General features: G+C 39.9%; 1 protein-coding gene and 1 pseudogene across 1 annotated transcript in view; both read left to right on the top strand.

The window, feature by feature from the left end:
- The window catches only part of BARX2 (BARX homeobox 2), a 60308-nt gene extending 55901 nt beyond the window's left edge, over positions 1–4407 (top strand). Inside the window, exon 4 of the mRNA XM_039872710.1 lies at positions 3708–4407. Coding sequence (XP_039728644.1) covers positions 3708–3974 — 267 coding nt within the window. The 3' untranslated portion in view covers positions 3975–4407. The remainder of the gene's footprint in view (positions 1–3707) is intronic.
- A 5134-nt stretch (positions 4408–9541) lies between these two features.
- The window catches only part of LOC120610525 (keratin, type II cytoskeletal 8-like), a 28484-nt pseudogene continuing 14518 nt past the window's right edge, over positions 9542–23507 (top strand).

Below are 23507 nucleotides of genomic sequence, written 5' to 3'. Positions count from 1 at the left end.
ATTGGCTCTATGGAACAATTGGGGAGTAGGAGGTCCTGGGAGAAGAGCTACAGAGTGCATGAGAATATGCAGCTCCTGGTGTGGGGCGGTAGTGAGATAATTGCATGTCTCAGGAGTGCTGGAAGGCAGGGGGCCAGAGGTCGAGTGTAGAAAGCAGCCAAGAGGGTAGTTATCTCTTAATTATTGCTTGCACTGGAATGTTTTATTCCATTAAGAAAATGGTCTGATTGTTTTGATTTTTTTTGTGTGTATGTGTGTGTGTGTGCTATAGGAAAACAGCCAGGTGGGGTCAATCCAAGCTGTGTGGGTGGCGTTCTCTCTTGCAAATTAGGTGACTTCCTTAGACCTGCTGTTTTATAACTTGATTATTACATGGGGTAACTTAATTTTGTATAACCTCTTTCATACCGAGTGGAGCTGCTTTCAACATGTGAATACCATATTGGCACATTCAGGTGCTTTCAACAGCCTGCACTGAAATCAAAATCAGATAATGACTTCTATGAAAAGGAATATAGGGACTTCTTCTCTCCAAAGGTGGATTCTGTCAGTATCTATACCTTGTTAGAGATCTCTTTCAGATCTCTGTGCTTGTGTGGAAAGTACACTGGTTGATCAGATTCCCAGCTAAAAGGAGGTGTTTATGGTTTTCTTCATACCATACCAGAAATTAACTCAAAATGAATCATAGACCTAAATGCATAAGCTAAAACGATAAAACTCTTAGAAGAAAATGTAAGTAAATATTCACAACCTTGGATTAGGCAGAATCTTCTTAGATATAACACCAAAAGCCAAAGAAAAATTAACCAAAGAAATAACCAAAAAAAAAATAAATAAATAAATTGGACATATGAAGGACATCGAGAAAGTGAAAAGATAACACACGGAATAGGAGAGCACATTTGCAAATTTTGATATAATGAGAGACTTGTAACCAAAATATATAAAGAACTCTTACAACCCAATAATAAGACAACCAAATTGAAAAATGGACAAAGGATTTGAATAGACATATCTCCAAAGAAGATATATAATGGGCTCAAAAGCACTTGAAAAGGTGTTCAACTTCATTGGTCATCAAGGAGATGCAAATCAAAATCACAATGACACCCACTAGGATGGCTATAATCAAAAAGACTTAATAACAAGTATTGGCGAGGATGTGGAGAACTGGAATCCTCCCATACTGTTGATTGGACTATAACATGGTGCAGCTTCTTTGGAAAATAGTATGGAAGCTCCTCAAAATGTTAAACATAGAGTTACCATGTGAACCAGCAATTCCACTTCTGGGCATATACCTGAAAGAAGTGAAAGCAGGGACTTGAGCAGATATTTGCACACCTGTGTCCATAGCAGCATCATTCAGAATAGCCAAAAGGTGGAAGCAACCCAAGTGTCCAAGTGTCCATCAACTGATGAATGGGTAAAGAGAAGGTGGTATATCCATACAATGGATATATTTGGCTGTAAAAGGGAACAAAGCACTGATACATGCTATATAACATTGATGAACCTTGAAAATATTATGCTAAGAAAAGAAGCCAGTCACAAAAGATTACATATTATGTGATTTCATTCATATGGAATGTCCAGAATAGGGAAATCTATAGAGACAGAAAGCAGATTTGTGGTTGCCTAGGGTTGGAGAGATGGGGAGATGGGGAGAACTGGGGAGTGGCTGCTCATGGGTATGAGGTTTCTTTTTTGGGGCAATTAAATGTTCTAAAATTGGATTCTGGTAATAGTTGCACAATTCGGTGACTATACTAAAAATCAATAAATTGCACATTATTAATGGATGAAATGTATGGTATATAAATTATCTCAATAAAGCTGTTTATTATTATTATTATTTTTAAAGAACTATGGTTTATCAAGCTACTGAATTCATTATTATAATTCAGCACCTGGAAGTCCTCTGCTGTTCTTACTGGAATGAAATGTAGTCAATAAATATTTGGTGACTGCATAGAAGGTTAGTTGGAAGTTAGATTCTTGGAGTGCAAAGCAAGGGATAGATGCCAAATTTACTTTCAGGGAGTTTCTGTTCAAATGGGGAAGATAAGAGGAAGCTAGATATATAAGTAGCAAAAATATATCCCACCCCTAATTATCTGTGCTAACCCAGGCCCTCCTGAAGCCTTTTTCACTACTTGCCCAGAAAATCAGAAACTCCACCTAGCCAGGGTTCAGCGTCAATGGAGGAAGGAGTGTCTGTTATATTTCAAAGTAACAAAAATATTTTAAGAATTATTCTTGCCTATCTTCCTGGGATTCTTGTGTAAGTCACAAATTGGGGTAATAATGTGCAAGTCCTTTGAAATCAGCAAAGGCCATTTGGGATACTGTTATTTTGCTTGCTTTATATCTTTCTTCAGCTTTATGGAAAGGCTTGTAGAGAATGGTTAGTTTACTCAGTAACTGTTGATGCCTGTTATGTGCAGAGACTGAGTAGGAAGGACAGGTAAATATGCATGCAGTGACTGTCCTTTATGAAAAGTGCTCTGATGGAGAGAGTATAGGAAGCTCATAGGGCATATTGTAGAGGGCATTTAACTTAGACTTGGGAGCTTAGGGGAAGCACTGTCTAAGCTGAGTTAACCAGGTGAGCAGGGTGCAAAGCATATTCTTTCTTTCAGGACAGTTCTGACTCTTTATATACATATCTGTCAGTCACTCTCACCATCATCTTATGAGATAAGGTACTAATATCTCTATTTTAAAGATTAGGAAACTGAAGCTCAGAGTCTTTAAAGGACAAAGCTAATAATTAGAATTTAATCTAGTTATTTTACTTTCAAAGCTCTAGAATGCTTTCTACTGTGCTCTACTACTTCTTTGAACAATACAAAACTGTTTTATAACATCTTTGGATTACAGAAATATTTATACATGGTCATTGTTGAAAAATAAGAAAATAAGAAAAATCATAAATTAAAAAAATTAAAATTATTTATGATCCTAACAGGTAGTTATATTTATGATCCTAAAAGGTAGTGTATAGTCACCTAGCCTCCAAATTGTAATATGCTGGTTTATAACCTGTTTTTCACACAAAAAAATTAATAATATTTCCCCTGTCATTAAACATTCTCTTACATAATAATTGTAATGGTCATCAAATATTCTCTCTTTGGGTATACTATAATTACCTAGTCACGGTGAGAACTCAGGGTAATTTTATTCAAATTTTTGCTGTTCTGATGAACATTTTTGCAGATCAATTTTTGTCTTTGATGACTGTCTTAGGCTAAATTATTAGAAGTGGAATTTTTGTGTCAGAGTATGCTCATTTTAAAACTTTTGATTCGAATTCTTAGATTGCCCTTTGAAAAGGTTCTGCCGATTACACTTTGACACTGGAATATGAGTGTTTATTGTCCTGCTTGCTACAAATATTGTCTTTTTTTAACTTGTCAACTTCATGGATACCATATTAGTATTTTACTTTTCATTTCTTTCCTTATTGAAGTTGGATTTTTATGTGTTTGTGATCATTTTATTTAATGCTAAAATATGTGATATTGACTAAAAGTTCATGTAAAGGATGAAGAGGTCTTTGTAGACTGGACCTGATGGGTTAAAAATACTTTTTAGCAAACTCTGTCATGCTGGGAAGGAATGGTATAGATGTTGCTGAGTGGTAAAGTGTAGGAAAGGACTTATTTCTTAGATTTAATTACCATTTCTTTCCCATGTAGGTTCTTAAAGGTGGTCAGGAAGCACCCACAAAACCCAAAGGACGTCCCAAGAAGAACTCCATCCCCACCTCAGAAGAGATAGAAGCTGAAGAGAAGATGAACAGCCAAGCCCAGAGCCAGGAACGTCTTTTGCCCCCCCAGGGACGAGAAGAGCTCTGTGACACACAGGAACCTAAAGCATGCGATGTCCCCTTAGAGGTGGCAGAACTCCCAAGCCAGCCCCAGGAGTTGCCAGTAACCTCTTCGGAATCCCCACCATCAAGCTAAAATAAAACTCTTTGAGGGGAGGGGGAAACGGGGAAGAAGGGAAAGAGAGAAGGAGAATAGGGAGAGTAAAACTTCCCAAAGCCTGGTAAACTGGGAGAGAAGAGATCCGGTGGTGTTTTCGTCACAAGCACTTGAGGAGGACTTGCTTGCCTTTGGCCTTTCTCTTCCTGAAAGGATGCTTTAGCCACAGGATGCTCTTGATGAAGGGAAACAGTGCCTTGGAACTGCCTACCCCAGTTGGGGTGATGGCTATGGGGCTGGGTATAAGCCCCACTTGGCAAGTGGTGGAGGAGGGCTGTGGCTCTCTCCCTGCCAGCCTCTGGGTGCCAGTCATCAAAGCAGAGAGATATGGAGGACTTGGGCAGCTTGCCCACGTTCCTTGCTGACTCAGCACTTATTTCTGTAGTTTTAAAAGAGAATTTAATGTTTTGGTTGTTTTGGGCGGGGGAGGGGCGGTTGGTGAGGGTGGGCAAAAAGTTAGGGGAAGGGAGTTCTGAGTTACTAGTATTGTTTCTGAATAAAGTTAGTTTGAAGACGTGTGCCTTTGTACCCAATATAAGATGGTCAGGTGACTCAAGAGCTGACAAGCCTTGTTTTTCTTGCTTCATTAAATTGCCATTCATGAAGCTGCAATTCAGATATGTTAAGATAACTTTTATTTTTTAATTAAAAAATAAATCTTTCAAAAGGATTGGGTGGGTGTATTTTTTTTCTGGGGAGTGCATTTAGCTCTTCCTGAATATGGCCTATGGAAAGAGAAACCCCGAGGGAGAGCCTAGCTCCCTGGGCTTTAGTTTTCCAGCTAGAAAATAAAGGATTGGGTCATGCCAGTGGTGTCCCAGTGCAGAAAGACACACCAAGACTCCTTGGGTGAGGAAGTGGTGGGCTCTGCCCATCACCCCTCCCACCACCTTCTGCTAGAGCTCTCCACTGTCAGCTGTTAGATATTATGTTCTTCCAACTTCAAAAGTTGTTTTACTTTTTCTGAAGAGATACTCCATGTGCCTCAAAAGTCAAACTATATAAAAAGGTTTGCTTTTCTTCCTGCTCCCTCCATCCTTTGCCCCATCCTATTTAGGTAACCACTTTTATTGGTTTCTTATCTTTCTTTATTACATATTCATTTGGATGATGGGCTCTGCAACTTGTAACAAAAAAAGATTTGAGGACTACTTGGCTTTGTGCTATGTGATTTTAAAAGCATATCCCATTTTTTAGAAGACCCGGAAATAGGTGGGCTTCAGACTCCCTAAAGTGAGAATGCTGACTTAGTTTCTTGTCCTATTGTCATGCATGCTGGCCCAGAGGCCTGATCCCACAGGAGTTTTCATGATCATATTCTCTGGCATGTTCATTTGTGATGTCCTGCAGGGCAGAGCACCCATCTTGTGGACTGTTCATTATTAATTATGCAGTAACTCTGTGCAGTGTGGGCTTGGGTACTATAAACTGACTTTAATAATGGCCTCGACTAGGAAGCAAAACCTGTTACTAGTTCTGTAAAACAAGTCATATAATTCTTTTCAAAGTGAAACAGGAATAATTTGCTTGTTTTCAATATTCTGCCTACCTGCTTCCATCTATGAATGTGGACAAACAAAAAATGGCTGCCATTTTGACTTCGCTAAGGCAGTGCCTTTGCTGTTAAGATCAACAAAGAGAAAGCAGTCATTTTTTTAACTCTTGTGAATAGACAAAGGAAGTAAGGATTTGGCCTTGAGAACCAGTTTGTGCAGACCACACCCAGCTGTTTGTCCAAGGTTTCTTTTATCTTTTTTTTTTTGTACCCTTAAACACCATCACTCTTATACTCCCCACCCCCAACCCCTGGGAACCACCATTTTACTCTGTGTTTTAAATCTTTAATTTTTTTAGATTCCTTGAATAAGTGATATCATACAGTACTTGTCTTTCTCTGATTTGTCTCACTTAAATAATATGGCCAAGATCCAGCCATGTTGTTGCTGATGGGAGGATATCTCTCTTTCTTATAGCTGAATAATTATGGAATACGTACCCTATCTTTTTTATCTAATCATCTGTTGATGGGCATTTGGGTTGTTTTTGTATCGGCTATTATGAATAATGCAGCGATAAACATAGGAATACATATAGCTCATGAAAATCCTGTTATGTGTGGTACACGCAGAAGACTGTCTTCTTCACTTCTAGCCCACCCCATGTACAGTTTTATGATCTGCCTACCAGGTGATGTCTCAATGGGCCAAAGAGTATGCACAATGGCCAAAGTAAGCAGATATTTGTGCCTATTTAGTCTCACTCTTAAGAAACCATTCTGTCCCATTCAGCTTCCTCCTTCCCCCAAAGGCTTTTCATTTGGAAGCCATTTTCCTGTGATGGTTTTTATTCTCTTGTCCTGGGCTCTCATATTGTCCTTGTCTGAGGTGTACAGAAGTGACTGTCATCACACAGACACATGCGTGTGCTCACGGCTCTCCTCAACTTGAGTTCCGGGCCCTGTTTCTGACTTCCATCCCTGAGTCCTTGGCCTCAGTCATCTTGGTGTTGTTTCCTTTCCCTACAGGTTGAAAGAATTTCAGTAGCGGGTTTAAGACCTCGGATTACCTTTCTTCCTATTTTGCAAGCCCTGAGCCCAAGGTCATGTGTACTTACAAGCCCTGGGCTTGTCCTCTGGCCTCAACTCTGCATAGCTTTGCCCTGTGACTTACGATGGGTCAGGCTGGGCCTTTCGAATGTGAGTGGGCATTGATTAGGCGTTAAGCTCTGCTCTCTCCACTTCTCTCTCTCCTTTTTCTCTCTAGTTCTCAAGACTTGAGACAGGCCTCCAGAAACCAATTCCACAAGTTTTCTATGAATTGTGGTGAATAGAAGGTCATTCTATGCAGCCTTGAATGGAGATATCTCGTGACCCCTGACACCCAGGAGTTCCCTCCATGGAGTGCAGTTTTCTTACTTTCTTGGCTTCTTTCTCGGTTCTCCTGGAGTCATCTACCTTCGTGGGCCTTGCTAAACAAAAACATTCCCTCCCTTCTCTGGCATCCAGGATGGTGACCCCTGATGGTTCAGGGTCTTCTCTTAGGGTCTGGTCAGCTGCTGCTTTTTTCATTTTTCCAGAGGAAGGAAGAGGATTGTGGCAAACTGACCATATAACAAATCTGATCACATGGAAGCCTCAGCCCTCCTCTCTCCCAGCCTGTCCTCTGTGAGGACTGGAGAGCGCCTTCACAACCATTTTTAGCTGATACTGCCCATGCACTGGGCTGTTTCTTCCAGATTTATAGGAAATCCATTAATCAGAGAGAGGTTAAGCTCTTTTCCTGGCCTGTAGCTGGTTAGAAGCCAATCCGAGAACCAAGCCCAGTCCTAGATCCCTACAGAAGACTTTTGTCATTCACATCCTTCTCTCTTCCCATGCAAACAAGTCTACACCTTTTCAGGAGGTGGTAGTAGTGGAAAGGCTTTCAGTAGCAGTCTGCTCACCATACTTCGGTTTTGTTTTAATGCAGGGATGGAAGAGGGTAGGGGACTTTCCCGGAGAAACAAGGTGAGGCAGCTAGGAGCAGCCCCTCTGCTTCCACTGTTGAATTTTTTTTTTTTGGTAGAAAATAAAGAGCTCCTGTAAGAGATCCTGGACTTTCAGTAGGTGTCCAAGGGTGCTTACCCAACAGTGAATTCATGTTCTGGGTCACTGTGCCCTCTGATTTGCTTCTGTATAATCTACAAATATTTGCTGAGACTTAGACCATCACCAGGTGGGTCTCATGCTATGAGATTTGTGTCCTCAAATTAGTGTGAACAGATCTATCAGAAACCAACCTTAACCAGGCTGGTTTCAAATTTTTCTCAGAGACTGCACAGTTCTAGAACTGTCTTAGAAAGGGTGTTTGGGAACCTCTGTGACCCTCTCTTGCCCTTCACAGTTGTTTTGTGTTCCTCTGCCCTCTTACCACATTTGAACCTCATTCCACCCTGCAGTGCCCCATGCCTGGCCTGGGCCTGGGCTGGAGTTGGACTGCAGTGTAGGAAGCTCTTTCCTCAATACACTGTGGCTTTGTAAGCCTAGTTGCTTATTGTCCACTCAGCAAAAAATGAGCGGGGACTTTGCAAGACCAGACTAAAGACCGTCCCAGTGGATTCTCTACAATATCTCTCCTGCCTGGGTCAGCCACTAGGTGATTTCTTGATCCTCTGGCAATTTTCTGTAGGTGCTGCCTAGATCTTACCTCTCCGACACCATCATACTTGAAAGATCCTTTGAAGGTGGGAAGTACTGGAGTGAGGGAGATGAAATGTGCTTTGTACAAAAAGCAAACTTGTTCCTCAGGATTTCTATGCACGGAATTGCCTGTTTGCCTGAAGCCCCGAGGAGCTGCTGCTTCTCTGTCTGTGCAATGTCCCCCGTTCACTACTCTCTTTTCGGTTGGCCTTGCCAAGTGCTGCACCTTCCAGGCACTGAGGCTTCTCCTTCCTCTTTAAGTCTTTCAGTCCCTCTCTGCAAGGCTGTGCCCCAGGCTGCACTGTGTCCAGGAGACAAAGTCCTTTTTTCTACCTGCCTTGGCTCTCCTCTCCCTTACCCTTCTCAGCATAAGTGTTTGAGGTCGCCTCATTGCCTTCCTTAATTAACCTCACCTCTTCTCCAGTCTAACCTGTTCATTCTTCTCTCAGCTCTTCCTCTTAATGCACCTTTTGTCATTGTCACTGTGGTCCTGCCACATGTCCAAATAGAACATAGATTTGTTTCATGTCCCTGTTAGAGCATAAATTCCTTGAGGCTGTTTTTCAGTTTATATGTCTCAAGTTGCTTTGTCTGTGCTGAGGGCTCTAAAGGCCCTGTAGTCAGGCAATTAAAGGCTCTGGATACTACTGCTCTCCTGCTGACATCTTTCTTGGACGTCCAGAGGTTTTGTGTTCTCAAAAGTATTGTGAGTAAAACCCAATGTTGTGAAGCCTTGAGGCCCCAAATCACAAAGACACTCTTCTGGGCATTGACCACTGTTAGAGCCACATGCACTGGTTTCAGGGCTGGGATTGTCAGCACCTTTCAGAGGCAAGAGTGAGGGCAGAGCAAAGTCTTGTCTACAGAAACATTCCCATCACCCAAGGACAGTAATGCTGAGCCTGTTTCCCCAGGGACAAGAGGATAAAGGGTGATGGGGAACCCATACTTAAAGGTCCCCATGGCCAAGGGTCAGTTTTCCCCCATTTTGCTAATTCTCTTTGGGAAGAGAGATTTGCAGAGCTCTGAAGAAGATGCCCTGAGAAGGTTGCCGTTCAAGGAGACCACAGGCAGTGTTGAGCAGACAGCCTAGGAGGAAGACAACACCCACTGGGGCATTTGTCTAAAGCAAAAATGTGAGTCCTGTCTGGGCCAAAGCCCTCTTTGGTAACTGATAGTAAGTTGGTGAGGCTGTTTGATGTGGTTCATGAGGTGATATTAAGAGGTGACTGAAGGGCGATGAGTTCATCCTAGAGAATGGCTGGGATAGCAGTGGCAGGAAGGTGGTAACTGGAGCCAAATCTAAAACCTTGAGATGGGCAGTAGCCAGAAGCATCCTTTCCACTCACAGAGGGGGAAATTTGGAGAGATGGCAGAGACTTTAGAGAGGGCCCCAAGCCAGCTGAGGTTGGAAGCCTCTGCCCTTAGAAAGCAGAGTGCTTGGGCTTTTACCACCAAAAACAGCGTGAGCCACAATTCAATCCAAGCCAACAGGTATTTCCTCAACATCTGTCTTATGAGGAGCCCTGTGCTAGTGCCGGTGGGGGAGGGAGAGGGGGAGAAGGGGGTGCAGTAATATGTCTCCACCTTTAAATAAGCTGGAGTCTTCTTGGAGAAACTAACATTTTTCTGAGTTTGGGGCAGGAGCAGGGATTCCAGCTTGATTTGTGTGGTATTTACACCTGCCCTCACCTTTGAGATGGTGTTTTTCAGGGCAAGGGAGATGATTCATGGAAAATGCGTTCCTAAACTTGTCCTCACCAGGCTAGGCCCACTAAGAGAGGGTTAATGTCTTAGGTCCCTTGTGCACCTGGAAGGGTGATTAACACTAGAACAACAGGTGTTTGCTACATTCACCTGAATATGCCTCTAATCCCAGATTGTCACCCAAATCCTGGGTGGAGGGTGGTTTAGGGTGGGCAGAAAGATCCTGGTAATACCATTTGCAATCTGGGTGTGGATTCTGAAGGGAAGGTGGTTGGGCACTGGCCTCCATGTGTTTTGCAATTGCCTCATCAATGGGCAGTGGATGCAGTGGCCTGCCCTGCCTCTTCCCCCACCATCCGTTTGTGATCATCCAGCTCTGCTCTGAAGTGGCCTCTACCAGGCTGTCAGCCTCTAGTAAATCCAGGTCAGCAGTGGCCAAGAGGGGACAGGGCGAATGCTGCCTGTTGAGGGGCTGTGTTAAATCACCATGACAGGTTCCTTTCATACCTGACCGCCTTTCTTTCCCAAACTCTCTTCTCTTCTGTTTATTTTTGTTGCAGATTTATTAGACACACAGTTAAGTGCCCATTTAGCTCTGCAAACTGTCATTACACCTGCTTTATGAATAAGTTCATTCACTGACAAAATCCTTTAAACATTTTTTTTAAAGAAGGTGGGGAGGAATGGGGGAGAGGAGAGGAGGAGGAAATAGTGCCCCAGGTCAGTGAGGAGGCCAAGAACAACCGAAACCCAAGCGCCAGCCTCTCCTATAGCTAAGAATGTAACAAGGGCCCTCAGAGTTGCCTTGAACCACCCTGCTCCTCAAGACATGTGTAATCTCTCCTGCGGGATGCTGGGGTCTAGAGTTCATTCCTTTGTCTTGGCGGCCTGGGAGCATACTGCTTAGGGCAGGAGGAGCAGAGGCTGTGTACCTGCTCAAAATGGTTGCTGAGACATGTTGGGTGAGCCTTTGCCCCTTGAGAACCCTCCTGCTTCTGCCAGGGCTTCCCCTCTTCAGGCAGCTTTCCTTTCCAAGCATATAGCTCCTTAAAGCACACATATGACTCTGCTGAAAGTAGTAAGACCTTGGTGTGGTGTCTTTTTATGACCTGCCTATACGGCCAGTCCTGTAATAAAGACTATTTATATCATCGCATTTATTCACCTCAGCAGCCCTCTGAAGCAGGTACAATTATCACCTCCACTCAGAGGTGGAGAAGCTGAGACAATGTGGTGGAACAACTCGCAGTTACCTAACAGCTGGGAGTACATATTTCTCATCCCCAAACTGGGCCTGTGCCTACTTGTGAGAAGGCTGAGTTGACCAAACCTGATCTCAGAGCAAAGCACTGAGGTAGGCAGACCCCACGTCCCACAGCTTCTCCAGCAGATTCTCTTGTCTCTGCTTTCACACCACTGTCACTGGGATATCTCTCACAGCATGTCCTCACAGTGGTGTGCGTCATCGTTTTTGCAGTGACCTTAGAAATCAGTGTAAGCATCTGGTATACAGTCAGAGGGAGGGATCATATCTGAAGCACAGTAACAGAACAGTGTCCTCACTATGGAGTGGCAAGCAGTGCCAGGGGACATTGGCTTTTACCCCAGAGAGGGAGGGACACAAATAGAAGCTCGTAGAACCTAGGTAGAAGCTGCTTGGAATGCTGAGTCCTCTGATCTAGCTCCGTACACAGATGCTGCTCTTTCTCAGCGGTCGTCTCCCTCCACCTCTTCTTCCTCTTGGTTTCTCTTTCCGTCACTTATTTATTTTTATTTGCATTTTGTATTCAATGTAAATAAATGCCACAATATGAGAAATTCTCTATGAATCGAAACATAGTTACATAGATATAATGTACAGTCAAAACAGATGTTCAACATGCCCATGTGAAGCAAGGAGAATTCATTCATACATACAAAAGCTTGAGATGTGTTGGAGCTGGGTATTTTGTATTGCTTTCTAAGGATGACAAACATTTCCTTTTGTTATCAAGGCTACTGTACCCATCTGGTCTCTGGAACACCACTGTGGTCAAGGCAATCAAAAAATTCAATGAGTGCATATTTCTAAAAGAGGCTTCTGCATACGGAGGCAGCAGTACAAAGCTTACTTTTGAGAATCGAGCCAGTTTGAGACTGTCAGGTTTGAACTATTTAAAACGCTGGCTGTTACCTAGTGTGCTCCAAAGGCACACTAGTTTTATTCATAAAGGTGAACACAAAATATTTATTTTCTTTCCTTTTTTATATTTATTTATTTTATTTTTTAAATCATTAAAAAAAATTTTCAATTATAGTTGGCATACAATAGTATATTAGTTTCAAGTGTACAACATAGTGATTAGACATTTATATACCTATGAAGTGATCATCCTGATAAATCTAGTACCCATATGACACCATATGTAGTTATTACAATATTATTAGCTATACTTTAAATACTCATGACTATTTTGTAACTATCAATTTGTACTTCTTAATCCCTTCCTCCTTTTCACCCACTACTCCCATCCGCCTCTCATCTGGCAACTCTCAAAATGTTCTCTGTATCTATTAGTTTGTTTGTTTCATTTGTTTGTTTACTTTTTTTTTAGATTCCACGTGTAAGTGAAATCATATGGCATTTGTCTTTCTCTGACTTACTTCATTCAGCACAATACCCTCCAGGTCCATCCATGTTGTTGCAGATGGCAAGATTTCATTCTTTTAATTTTTTTTTTTATGGCTGAGTAATATTCCCTTGTATATATGTATCACCTCTTATTTATCTTTATCTACTCATCCATTGATAGACATGCAGATTGTCTCCCTATCTTGGCTATTGTAAATAATGCTGCAATGAACATATGAATGCACATGTCCCTTCAAAGTAGTATTTTAGTTTACTTCAAATAAATACTCAGAAGTGGGATTATTGGGTCCTTTTTTTGTGGTAATAACTACATATTTATCAACAAGTATTCTTTTGCATTTGAATACTTGTTGATAAATATGTAGTTATTACCATTTTATTATTTATACTTTTGATCTTTTTTTCCCTTCTTCTTAAAGAATTCCCTGTAACATTTCCTGTAATACTGGTTTGGTGGTGGTGAACTCTTTTAGCTTTTTCTTGTCTGGGAAGCTCTTTATCTGTCCTTCACTTCTAGATGATAATTTTGCTGGGTAACTAATTGCTTTGTTCTTGCTGCTTTTAAGATTCTCTCTTTGTCTTTAAACTTTGACATTTTAATGATGATGTGTCTTGGTGTGGGCCTCTTTGGGTTCATCTTCTTTGAGACTCTCTACACTTTTTGGGCTTGCATGTCTATTTCTTTCACCAGGTTAGGAAAGTTTTCTATTGTTATTTATTGAAATAGGTCTTCAGTCCCTTGGTTTCTTTCTTCCCCTTCGGGTACCTCTATGATGTGAATGTTGCTGCACTTGATGTTGTCCCAGAGGCCCTTTAAACCATCCTCCCTATCCTCCTTTTTTTGGATTCTTTTTTCTTGTTGCTGTTCTGATTGGATGTTTTTTGCTACCTTATCTTCTGAATCAGCGATTCGATCTTCTGCTTCAAGTAATCTGTTGATTCCCTCTAATGTTTCTTCATTTCAATTATTTTATTCTTTACTTCTGACTGCTTTTTAAAATGTTTTCTATCTGTTTTTATATTTTCTATTTCTTTGTTAAAGATCTCACTAAGTTCACCTACTCTTCCCCTAAGTTCATCTACTCTTCCCCTAAATTCATTGAGCATCCTTATAACCAGTGTTTTGAACTCTGCATCTGGTAGATTACTTATCTTTATTTTGTTTAGTTCTTTTTCTGGAGCTTTGCTCTGTTCTTTCATTTCGGACATGTTTCTTCATCACCCCATTTTTCCTGCTTCCCTGTGTTTGTTTCTATGTATTAAGCAGGGCTGCTATGTATCTTGGTCTTTGTAGAGTGGCCTTAGGTAGTAGGTGGGGCACAGTGGCATAGTCTCCCCTGGTCACCTGAGATGGGCGTTTTAGGTGTGTCCCTTATATGAGTTGTATGTGCCCTCCTGTTGTAATTGAGCCTTGGTTGCTGTTTGCACATTAGTGGGAGGGATTAACCCTCAAGCTGATTCATTGTGAGGAATGGCTGGTGAGGGGCTAACCCTACAGAGTAAGATTAACTTTAGCAAGGCTCTGGTGCCAGCCCAGGCTGCCCTTTGGGTATGTCTTCCTCCAATGCTGCCTCAGGTGTTGCTCCAGCTCCACTGAAGCTAGCCACTAATTGTGCTGGTTCTAGGGCCCTCTGGGAGGGGCCCACCATAGGCCAAGTTCTGTCACAGCCTGTGCCCTGGCCAGGGCCAACTGGCAAGAGTAACAAAGCAATCCTCAGATGGCTGCCACCTGTGCTGGGCTTAGAGCTACTGTAAGAGGCTAAGCTGGGAACTGAGGCTAGTAGCCTCTGGTGCTGGGCTTGGGGTTGCTCAGCAAGAGGTACAGGGCATGCTGAGGCCAGGTGCTGATGTTTTGAGTTTTGTGAATCTTTGAGAGATTTTAGGGAAGTCCTCAGCATGAGCCAAGACAAGTCGTTTGTATGGAAAAGTCACTGGAGGTGGGCCCGCAAGTTGAGTGGGACGAGGTCTTAGGGAATTATCAGATGGGAAGCCCTTTTAATGGAGATTCAGATACAGTGGCCATCTGCATCTGTATGCTGGGTGTGGGGAGGGCTCAACAAACAATGATGGATTCTGCCTGTACTTTTCTATCTGGGAGAAAGCTGCCTCTGCAGCCCTTTCCCTGAAGTCAGACAATTCAGTTCCTCCCTGTATGTCGCTGGCACTTTCTGAGCAGCTGCCCAAGTGCTAGAGCTCAGAGCAAGTGAGTTCATCACTAAGTATGTTTGTGTGTTGGCCTTTTAAGAGAAATGACTGGGACTCCAGCCACAATCTTCACAAGTTTCACACCCAGAGGTTGTGGGGAATACCTTTACCTGCACTGGAATCCTGGGCTGAGGAGTTTGGTGTGAGGCCAGGACCTCTGGCTCTCCGGGGGCACCTCTGCAGCCAAGATATCCCTCCTAATTCTCAACCGCCACAGGCGGGTGTGAGCTGGCAGTTGTGGACCAGCTCGTTCTGCATTGCCACCCCTCTTACCAGTTTTCAGGTGGCCTCTTATGTATGTCCCCAGTTGTAGTACTTCTGTTCAGCCAGATCTCAGATGACTCCCAATGATGGTTGCTCTTTAGTTTAGTTGTAATTTTGATGTGGTTGTAAGAGGATGCAAGCATAGCGTCTACCTTCTGCACCATCTGACTGGACGTCTGAACAAAAACAATATTTACAGAAGTAAGAGAATTTTTGTGAGGTCAATTCAGGTGGGTTTCCAATGTTCAATTTACTTTATTTTTGACATTTTTCAAGATTTACAAATATATACCAGAGGGTAGGGGATAGGGTGGAGAGAGGTAGACTGGGTAAAAGGGGTCAAACACGTGGTGACAAAAAGAAATCTAACTATGGGAGATGAACACACAGTGTAAATATATATATGCCTTACTGTTAAAATGTACAGCTGAAACTTACTGGATTTTGTTAACCAACGTCACCATTAAAAAAAATTTAATTAATTAATTAAAAAAAAGACTTACAAACATATGTTCAAAATGGGCCTTTTAATTTTTTACATATTATCTTACACGTGCTAAAATAAAAGCCACTAATTTAAAGTTATTTGGGATCATATTTTTGTAGCTAAAAGAGTCTGACTCTTTTTTGATGAATCAGAATATGTGATGAGAAATGCCCGGCTTTTAACCTTTTTAGAATGCAAGCAAGGTTTGATAATTATCCTTGGATTTTGGGTAGTTTCCAATCCATCATTGCCCTGGCACGTGTCAATTACTTTCAACAAATCAAGTGCAGTACTCTGGAGAAAACAATTTAGTTCCCGAATGAACAGTGAGGACTTAGCAATGGAAAACTTTAGAGTCCATCGGCACCAAATTAGTGCCAATGAAACAGTGCACAGAGGATTACAGTAGAACCTGGAGTTTCCTTCCACTGTATACATAAATAGAAACATGGATGCTTTTCATCCTAGTAATTTTATAGCCATATAGATTTAACGAGCCAAAGTGAAATCTGAGTCTCTATTCCACATTCTATTCTTTTACTTTTGGTCAAGGTGAAATCTTTTATTTTTATTTTTATTTAGAGTTTTGGGTGTCCCCATTTTCTCAGCCATTTTTAATAAATTTACATCTCTCTTCTGTCTTGTGCGAGAAATTCCATTCACCAGATTTGGCATTAGCATTTACAATCTAGTTAAATATTTCAGATGTTCTTTAAACCAGTCACATTTAGGATTCTCAATATTTTCTGAATCATATTTGTGTCAACAAACTGAAAAGCGATATTTAGTAGATTTGGCAAGGATATTTTGATTCTTAATTTCTTTTATAGATAGTCTGGACTTTAAGAAGCAGCCATCTCAATTATGGAAGATGGAGTAGGAAAACGTAGTTATTTTTCAGCCAGAGCCATGGCCTTAACATCTGAGTGTAAGAGCTGACAGGTCTCTTAAGTCTCATTTGATGTGTAGGTTTTCTTTCCATCTCTCTATTTCCATTTAAAATTTGCTTGTAAATTGGATGTATTGTTTCTATGAATGTTTAAGGGACTGACATCAGTACAAACTCACCATGTGTTTTATCTCAAAAAAAAAAAAAAAGCCTTGCCTTTAGAAAATATCTAGAAATAATGGTTAAACCAATGGCAATGAAAATGCCTTAGTGGGAAACAGAATTTAGACTCTGTTTCCCACTAAAAGAAATCAAGAATCCTTGGAAATGGTTTATTCCAGGTCTGGGGCAGGAATTGTAAATGTTTGGCTTGGAATATTTTGTGCCAGGAAACAGTGAAGCTATCAAACACCACTAGGCCATGTAAAAAGGATGTAGGAGACATAGGAACTGGCTTGAAGAGGCTGCTACTAACTAAAGCTGTCAGTAAGAATAGTAATTACAGTAGGTCAAAGTACATCAAATATTTTTAAATCCATGTGTTCAGAATTTGAAAAACAAAACTAGCATCACCTTGGGAGGGATAGTAGGAAACCAACTCATAAATTTGAAAACTGATAAAGAGAAAATAAGCACCAAATAGGAACTGTGCATTCAGGTAATTATGTAATTGATGAGGGAAGTTTCTCTTTGTAGAAGATAGTAAGCAAACACAGAATGATTGACTTAGAATGTCACTATTCAGAACCTCATTGAATTAATGAATCTGGGTGAAGATTACCAATGTACGATAGCATCACAGAAAGAGACACAACCAGACATTACATGTGTTGTGATAAAAGTACACACCTATGAAAGATACTTGCAAAAGAAAAAATTCAAACCTGAATCTGATCAAGCTTCTACATCAAAATATCAATTTACAGGAAATAAGGGGACAGAGAACATGTTTAAATGATGCTCTAGTGATGCAATCAGCAAAATCCCAACAATCTTCCCAGTATCACATCTATATAGACTTTCTTAACTTCACCCCCAAATCACCCTAAGTGTCCTACCTTAACAGTCACACGGTGAATCTTGTCACCATCCAAAACTTATCTACTTTGAAAATGATTAAATGAAAGAATTTACTCTCTGTTCTCTGACCACAGCTTTCAATTCTTCTCATTTTTATTTCAACTATTTCCCCTACAACTATTCTTAGATGCCATCAAAATCTCCATTCCACAAAATATTAGCTTTCTCTTTTCTTCTTTTCACTCTGATTCACCTTAGATTTCATGCTCCATTAAAAACCTGAATTTTCTTCCTATTTATCTTTTTGTAATCACTGTATAGCAAAGTCTCCACCCCTGTGTTAGCTGAACTTTATATTTCCTTGATGTCTTCATGAGGGCATCAGATTGCTGCTGGAGGAAGTCCTGTGGAAGGTCAGAGGAGTACCACTGTCCATTTATGCTTAGTCACCTCGGTGATGCCCACAACACTTTCTGGAAAATATTCTTTCTTTTTCTAGACACATTATGTTCCACCTGCAATGATTATTTCAAACCTTCTCCACCTTACTCTCAGCAGATTGTTTTGTCTCCAACTTTCCATTAAAAAAAGAAGCCATTAAATGAAATTTCCTCAACTCTCTGCTGCCAAACCTACAGAAGTACACATAAGTCCCCAGTCGCTCTTTTATCCTTACTGATAAAAAGGTGTTCCTACACCTATACAAAACTATTTCCTTGACCTCTGTTTTGGATGCCTCCACCTTCATCTTTTGAAAACTTACAATATAGATTATACCTTCTCATTTCCTCCTCTTCAATTTCTGCATCTATCACATAAATGTTATTTTAAATAGCTTTATTGAGGTATCATTGACAAACAATAAGCTTCAAATATTTAAAGTGTATAATTTGACAAGTTTGACATATATATGTAAAACTATTACCATAATCAAGATAGTAAATATATCTATCATCTCCAAAAATTTCTTCTTGCCCCTTCTAATCCTCTCCTCCAGCCTCTCCTTACCCCTCTTCCCTAGGCAATCACTGATTTGCCTTCTGTCACTATAGATTGGTTTGTATTTTCTAAAGATTTGTATAGATGGTATAACATAGTATGTTCTTTGCTTTTGTCTTCCTTCTTTCACTCAGCATAATTACTTTGAGATTTATGTAAGTTGCATATATATAATTCATTCTTAAATTTTTTTTTCAATTATAGTTAACAGTCAATATTATTTTATATTAGTTTCAAGTGTGCAGGTATACAGTATAATGGTTAGACATTTATAAAATTTATGAAATGATCCTGCTGATTAGTCTAGTAATTTGTTGTTGTTCTTCTTCCTCCCCCCTTTTCCTCCTCCTCCTCCTCCTCTTTCTTCTTCTTCTTCTTCTTCTTCTTCTTCTTCTTCTTCTTGCTGAGCAGTATTCTAATGTATGTAAAAACTAACACTTGTTTATAAATTCACTGACTGATGGACATTTGGGCTGTTTCCAGTTTTGGATTATTACAAATAAAATTGATAAGAATGTTAATGTACAAGTCTTTGTGTGGATATCTGCTTTCTTTTCTTATGAGTAAATACCTAGGAATGACTGGATCATAGGGTAGGTAGGCTTGCATTTATTTTTTAAAGAAACTGTCCAACTGTTTTCCAAAGTGGTTGTACCATTTTACATTCCTACCAGCAGTGTGTGAGGGTTCCAGTTGCTCCACATTCTCATTAACACTCAGGATAGTCACTTTTTTTTTTTTTTTTTACTTAGGCATTCTAATAGCTATGTCGTGGTTTCTCACTATGGTTTTAATATGCATTTCTTTAGTGACTAATGATGCTGAGCATCTTTTCATATGCTTATTTGTTATCCATATATTTTATTTTGTGGAATGTCTTTTCAAACATTTTGCCCATCTTGAATTATGTTTTTGTTTCCTTATTGAGTTTTTTTAAAGTTCTTTTAATATTCTACATACAAGTGAACTATCAGTTTTATTCTTTGCAAGTATTTCCCCCTCTCTGTTCCTCATCTTTTTATTCTCTGTGTCTTTAGGATTTTAATTTTGATGATGTCAAATTTATCGATTTGTTCTTTTATAGAGTGTACTTTTTGTGTCTTATCTAAGAATATTTTGACTAGCTCAGGGTTACAAGATTTTCTCCTATGTTTTCTTCTAGAAATTTTACAGTTTTAAAATTCACATTTAGGTTTATGATCTGTTTTCAACTTAATTTTTGTATAAAGTGAAGGAATAATTCAATTTCATTTTTTGATCATTCTCACCATGTTTTATTAACCTACAAAAGCCATGCATAAATGAAATTGTTTATATCTGTTTAAACATTACATAAATGGAATCATACTACATGCATTACCCTGAAATATTTTTTTCCAGCTTTATTGAAATGTAATAGACAATTAGTTGCTCACATTTACATTGCACAATTCAATGAGTTTTTTTCAATTATAGTTGGTATAAAACGATATATTCATTTTAGTTTTACAGAATAGTGATTAGAGATCTATATAATTCATGAAGTGATCACCCCACTAAATCTAGTATCCCTCTTCCCCTTAACTATTTATTTCAACATTATTAACTATTTTTCTTATGCTACATTTTATATCTGTATGTCTATTTTGTAACTATCCATTTGTACTTCTTAATCCCTTTGCCCTTTTTTGCCGTTCCCCTAAGCCCCCTCACATCTAGTAGCCCTCAAAATATTCTCTGTATCTGTGAGTTTATTTCTGTTTTCGTTGTTATTTATTTTGTTCTTTAGATTCCATGTGTATGTGAAATCAAGAGATATTTGTCTTTCTCTATCTGACCCATTTCATTCAGCACACTACCTTCTAGGTCTATCAATGCAATATCTTTTTCCATCTCCTTCCTTTCAGTCTGTGTGTGTCTTTTAATTTGAAGTGAGTCTCTTGTAGGCAGCATATGTAGGGTCTTGTTTTCTTATTCATTCAGCCACTCTAGTTTTTGGTTGGAACACTTATTCTTTTCCATTTGAGGTAGTCATTGATAGATATCATTCAAGCAGTTGTTATCATTTTTATTCATGATATCGATACATGTTTTTTTCTTCTTAAAGAAGTCCCTCCAACATTTCCTGTAATATTGGCTTTAGTTTATTTTTGTCTGGGAAGCTCTTTATCTGTCCTTCTACTCTAAATGATAGCTATGCTGGATAAAGTATTCTTGGTTGTAGATCCCGGGTTTTCATCATGTTGAATATTTTGTGCCAAGCCCTTCTGTCCCGGGTAGTTTCTTTGGAGAAATCAGCTGCCAGTCTTATGGATGTTCCCTAATAAGTAATTATCTGTTTTTCTCTTGCTGCTTTTAATATTCTTTTCTTTTTTTAAATTTAACCTTTAGCATTTTAATTATAGATGTGTCTTAGTTTGGCCTTTTTGGATCCCTGATTTTTGGAATTCTCTGAGCTTCCTGGGGTTTTATGTCTATTTTCTTCACCAGGTTAGGGAAGTTTTCCATTATTATTTCTTCAAACAGCTGTTCGACATCTTGATTTTCTTCCGTTATGCCGATCGGATGGATATTTGGACCCTTAATAGTGTCTCATATGCTCCTTAAATTATTTTTTATAGTCTTGGCATCTTATCTCTTGCCATTCTGATTGTGTGTCCTTGTCTTTCTCATCCTCTAGTTAATATTATTCACTTTGTTTATTCCATTTAATTTACTTCTCAGCTCAGATACAGTGTTCTTCATTTCAGATTGGTTCCCTTTTATAATTTCCATTTCCATTTTTATGTTTTTTTATCTCTTTGTTGAAGTTCTCACTGAATTTATGAAGTTCATTGAGCATCTTTATGACCAGTGTTTTGAAGTCTGCATCTGTTAGATTACTTGACTCCATTATTTCTGGATCTTTGTTCTGTTCTCTCATATGGTTTCTGCTTCTCTGTCTTCCCATTTTGGCTGCCTTTCTATGTCTGTTTCTATGTACTAAGCAAAGCTCCTAAGTCTCCCAGTCTTATTAGTGTGAATTTGTGACATAGGTGTCCTCTGGCATAGTCCTGAGAGGGGGTTCAGCTGCAAGCCAAGTTTAGCCTAAGCCTCTACCCTCTGGGGCCACCTGTTAAGGTTCAGCAAGCAATCCTGTGCTTATAGTTGCCTCAAAAGGCCACACCAGAAACCAAGGCCAGCTGCCTCCAGTGTTAGTCTAGGCACTGCTCAGCAAGGAGCATCTGACTTGCTGAGGATACACACCTGGATGTGGCTTGAGTGGGGCTGTGAATTGGGGAGGTGGGGTTTCAGGGAATCCTCTGGGCTGAGCGAACTCTGGTATCCAGTTTGATGACATCATGGCTATGGCGGTGCTGTGTCCTGCACACTGGTATCGGGGAGGGCTCAACAGGGAACAATGGATAACGCCGACACTTCTGTACAGAGCAAGTCTCACCTTGGACCTCACTCATACAATGTCTTCCTGTAAGTCTCTGGTGCCCGCTGCGTGCAGCCAAATTGGCTCTGGTGCCCAGACTGAGCGGGTCCGTCACTGCCCAAATCTGTTCGTGATGCAGCCTCTTTAAGAGGCTTCTGCTGCTGCTGTAGCCTCTGTCTCACTTAGTCCCTTGAAACCGGCAACCTCGCTTCCTCGTCCCATCCTACCTTCTTCCGTTGCAGGGTGGTTTCTTATTTCTCTCCCTTGTTGTAGGGCTTATTCATCTAGATCCCAGGCTATTTTTCCTTGCTGCTGCTCTTTGTTTCTGTCACAACTTTGATTTTATCACCAGAGGGAAGAACAGAGAGCCTCTATGATCTACGCCGTAGTTTTTCCTCCTGGATTTTATATATATATATTTTTTTCATAGCCATTTATTGAAAAGTTTATCCCCATTCCACTGAAATGCATTTACATTTTTTTTTGTCAAAAATCAGTTGTCCATATGTTTTTAGACTCACTCATACATGTCTGTATTATTGATCTGTTTTCTATCTTTATGCCAACACCAGACTGTTTTAATTACTGTAGCTTTATAATTAATCTTGAAATCAGATAGCATTCACCCTTTCAAATATTTTCTTCTTCTGCAAAATTTTTTTTGCTATTTTAGGTCCTTTGAATTTCTATATGAATTTTAGAATCACTTGAATTTCTAAAGAAAAGCCTGAGGTTTTGATAGGAAAAGCATTTAACCTATAGGGTAGAATGGACTTTTTAACAATATCGAGTTTTCCAACCAATATTAACAAGATATTTCTCTCCATTTATATAGGTGTTCTTTAATTTCTTTCAGCAATGTTTTGTAATTTTTACCATATCAGATTCATATTATTGATTAGACTGTCACTAAGTACTTCACAATTCTGATATAGTTATAAATAATCAGTACTCTGCTGAATACTCAAGGGGGCAATCTCCAGCTTTCCAGGGATCTCCCTCTGGGAAGTGTTCTCCTTTTGGATAATCTGTTCTGCAAACTCTTGTTACCTGGGCTTCCCAGATCCCTTAGCTTTGTCTTCAACTTAGGGAGTCTGCCAGGTGTTGCCTGAAATCCCCATCCCTGAACCACAGCCTGGAAACTCTCTCAAGAGAGTAAACTGGATCAGTCATGTGGCTCACCTCATTTGTTTCCTATCTCTAAGGACTCTTTGTCCTTGTTTCCTATATTTTGTTCCACATATTTTATCTGGTTGTTGTTGTTTCAGGAAGGAGGGTAAATCTGGTTATTGTTACTCTATCTTGTACAGAAGCAGTAATCTATCTCATAAATATTTAAATATCAATCCTCCCATTTTAAGAAACAAACAACCTTTTTGAATATACCTTCATCTCTAGGTATTGACTTAATTCCTTTTCCAGTCACGTTTCCTGGAAGAGTTGTCCGTGTTCAGTTTCCATTTTCTTACTTCCCACTGCCTGTTCAATCTGGCTAAATTGTTTTTTGTTTGTTTGTTTTACATTTCAAAAATTAAATTAATAAACACTTATTGCTAATCTAAAAAGTCAGAGTTAAGTAAGAGGAAGAGTAATGGGGCATATCAGATCTGTAAAGTCTCTTAAGGAACCAGGCCCTTTTTATGTTGTTGCTCTGTTACCGCTTAGGGGATGGTATAAAGGAGACAGGGCCATTGCAATGCACAAATACAGGGCTCAAATTTTATTTAGCCCT

This window comes from Pteropus medius, unplaced genomic scaffold (genome assembly GCF_902729225.1).
Source record: "Pteropus medius unplaced genomic scaffold, Ma_sr-lr_union100, whole genome shotgun sequence".
Taxonomy (NCBI): Eukaryota; Metazoa; Chordata; class Mammalia; order Chiroptera; family Pteropodidae; genus Pteropus; species Pteropus medius.
Note: the sequence above shows the minus strand (reverse complement) of the source record. Positions and strands in the feature narration are given on the sequence as shown.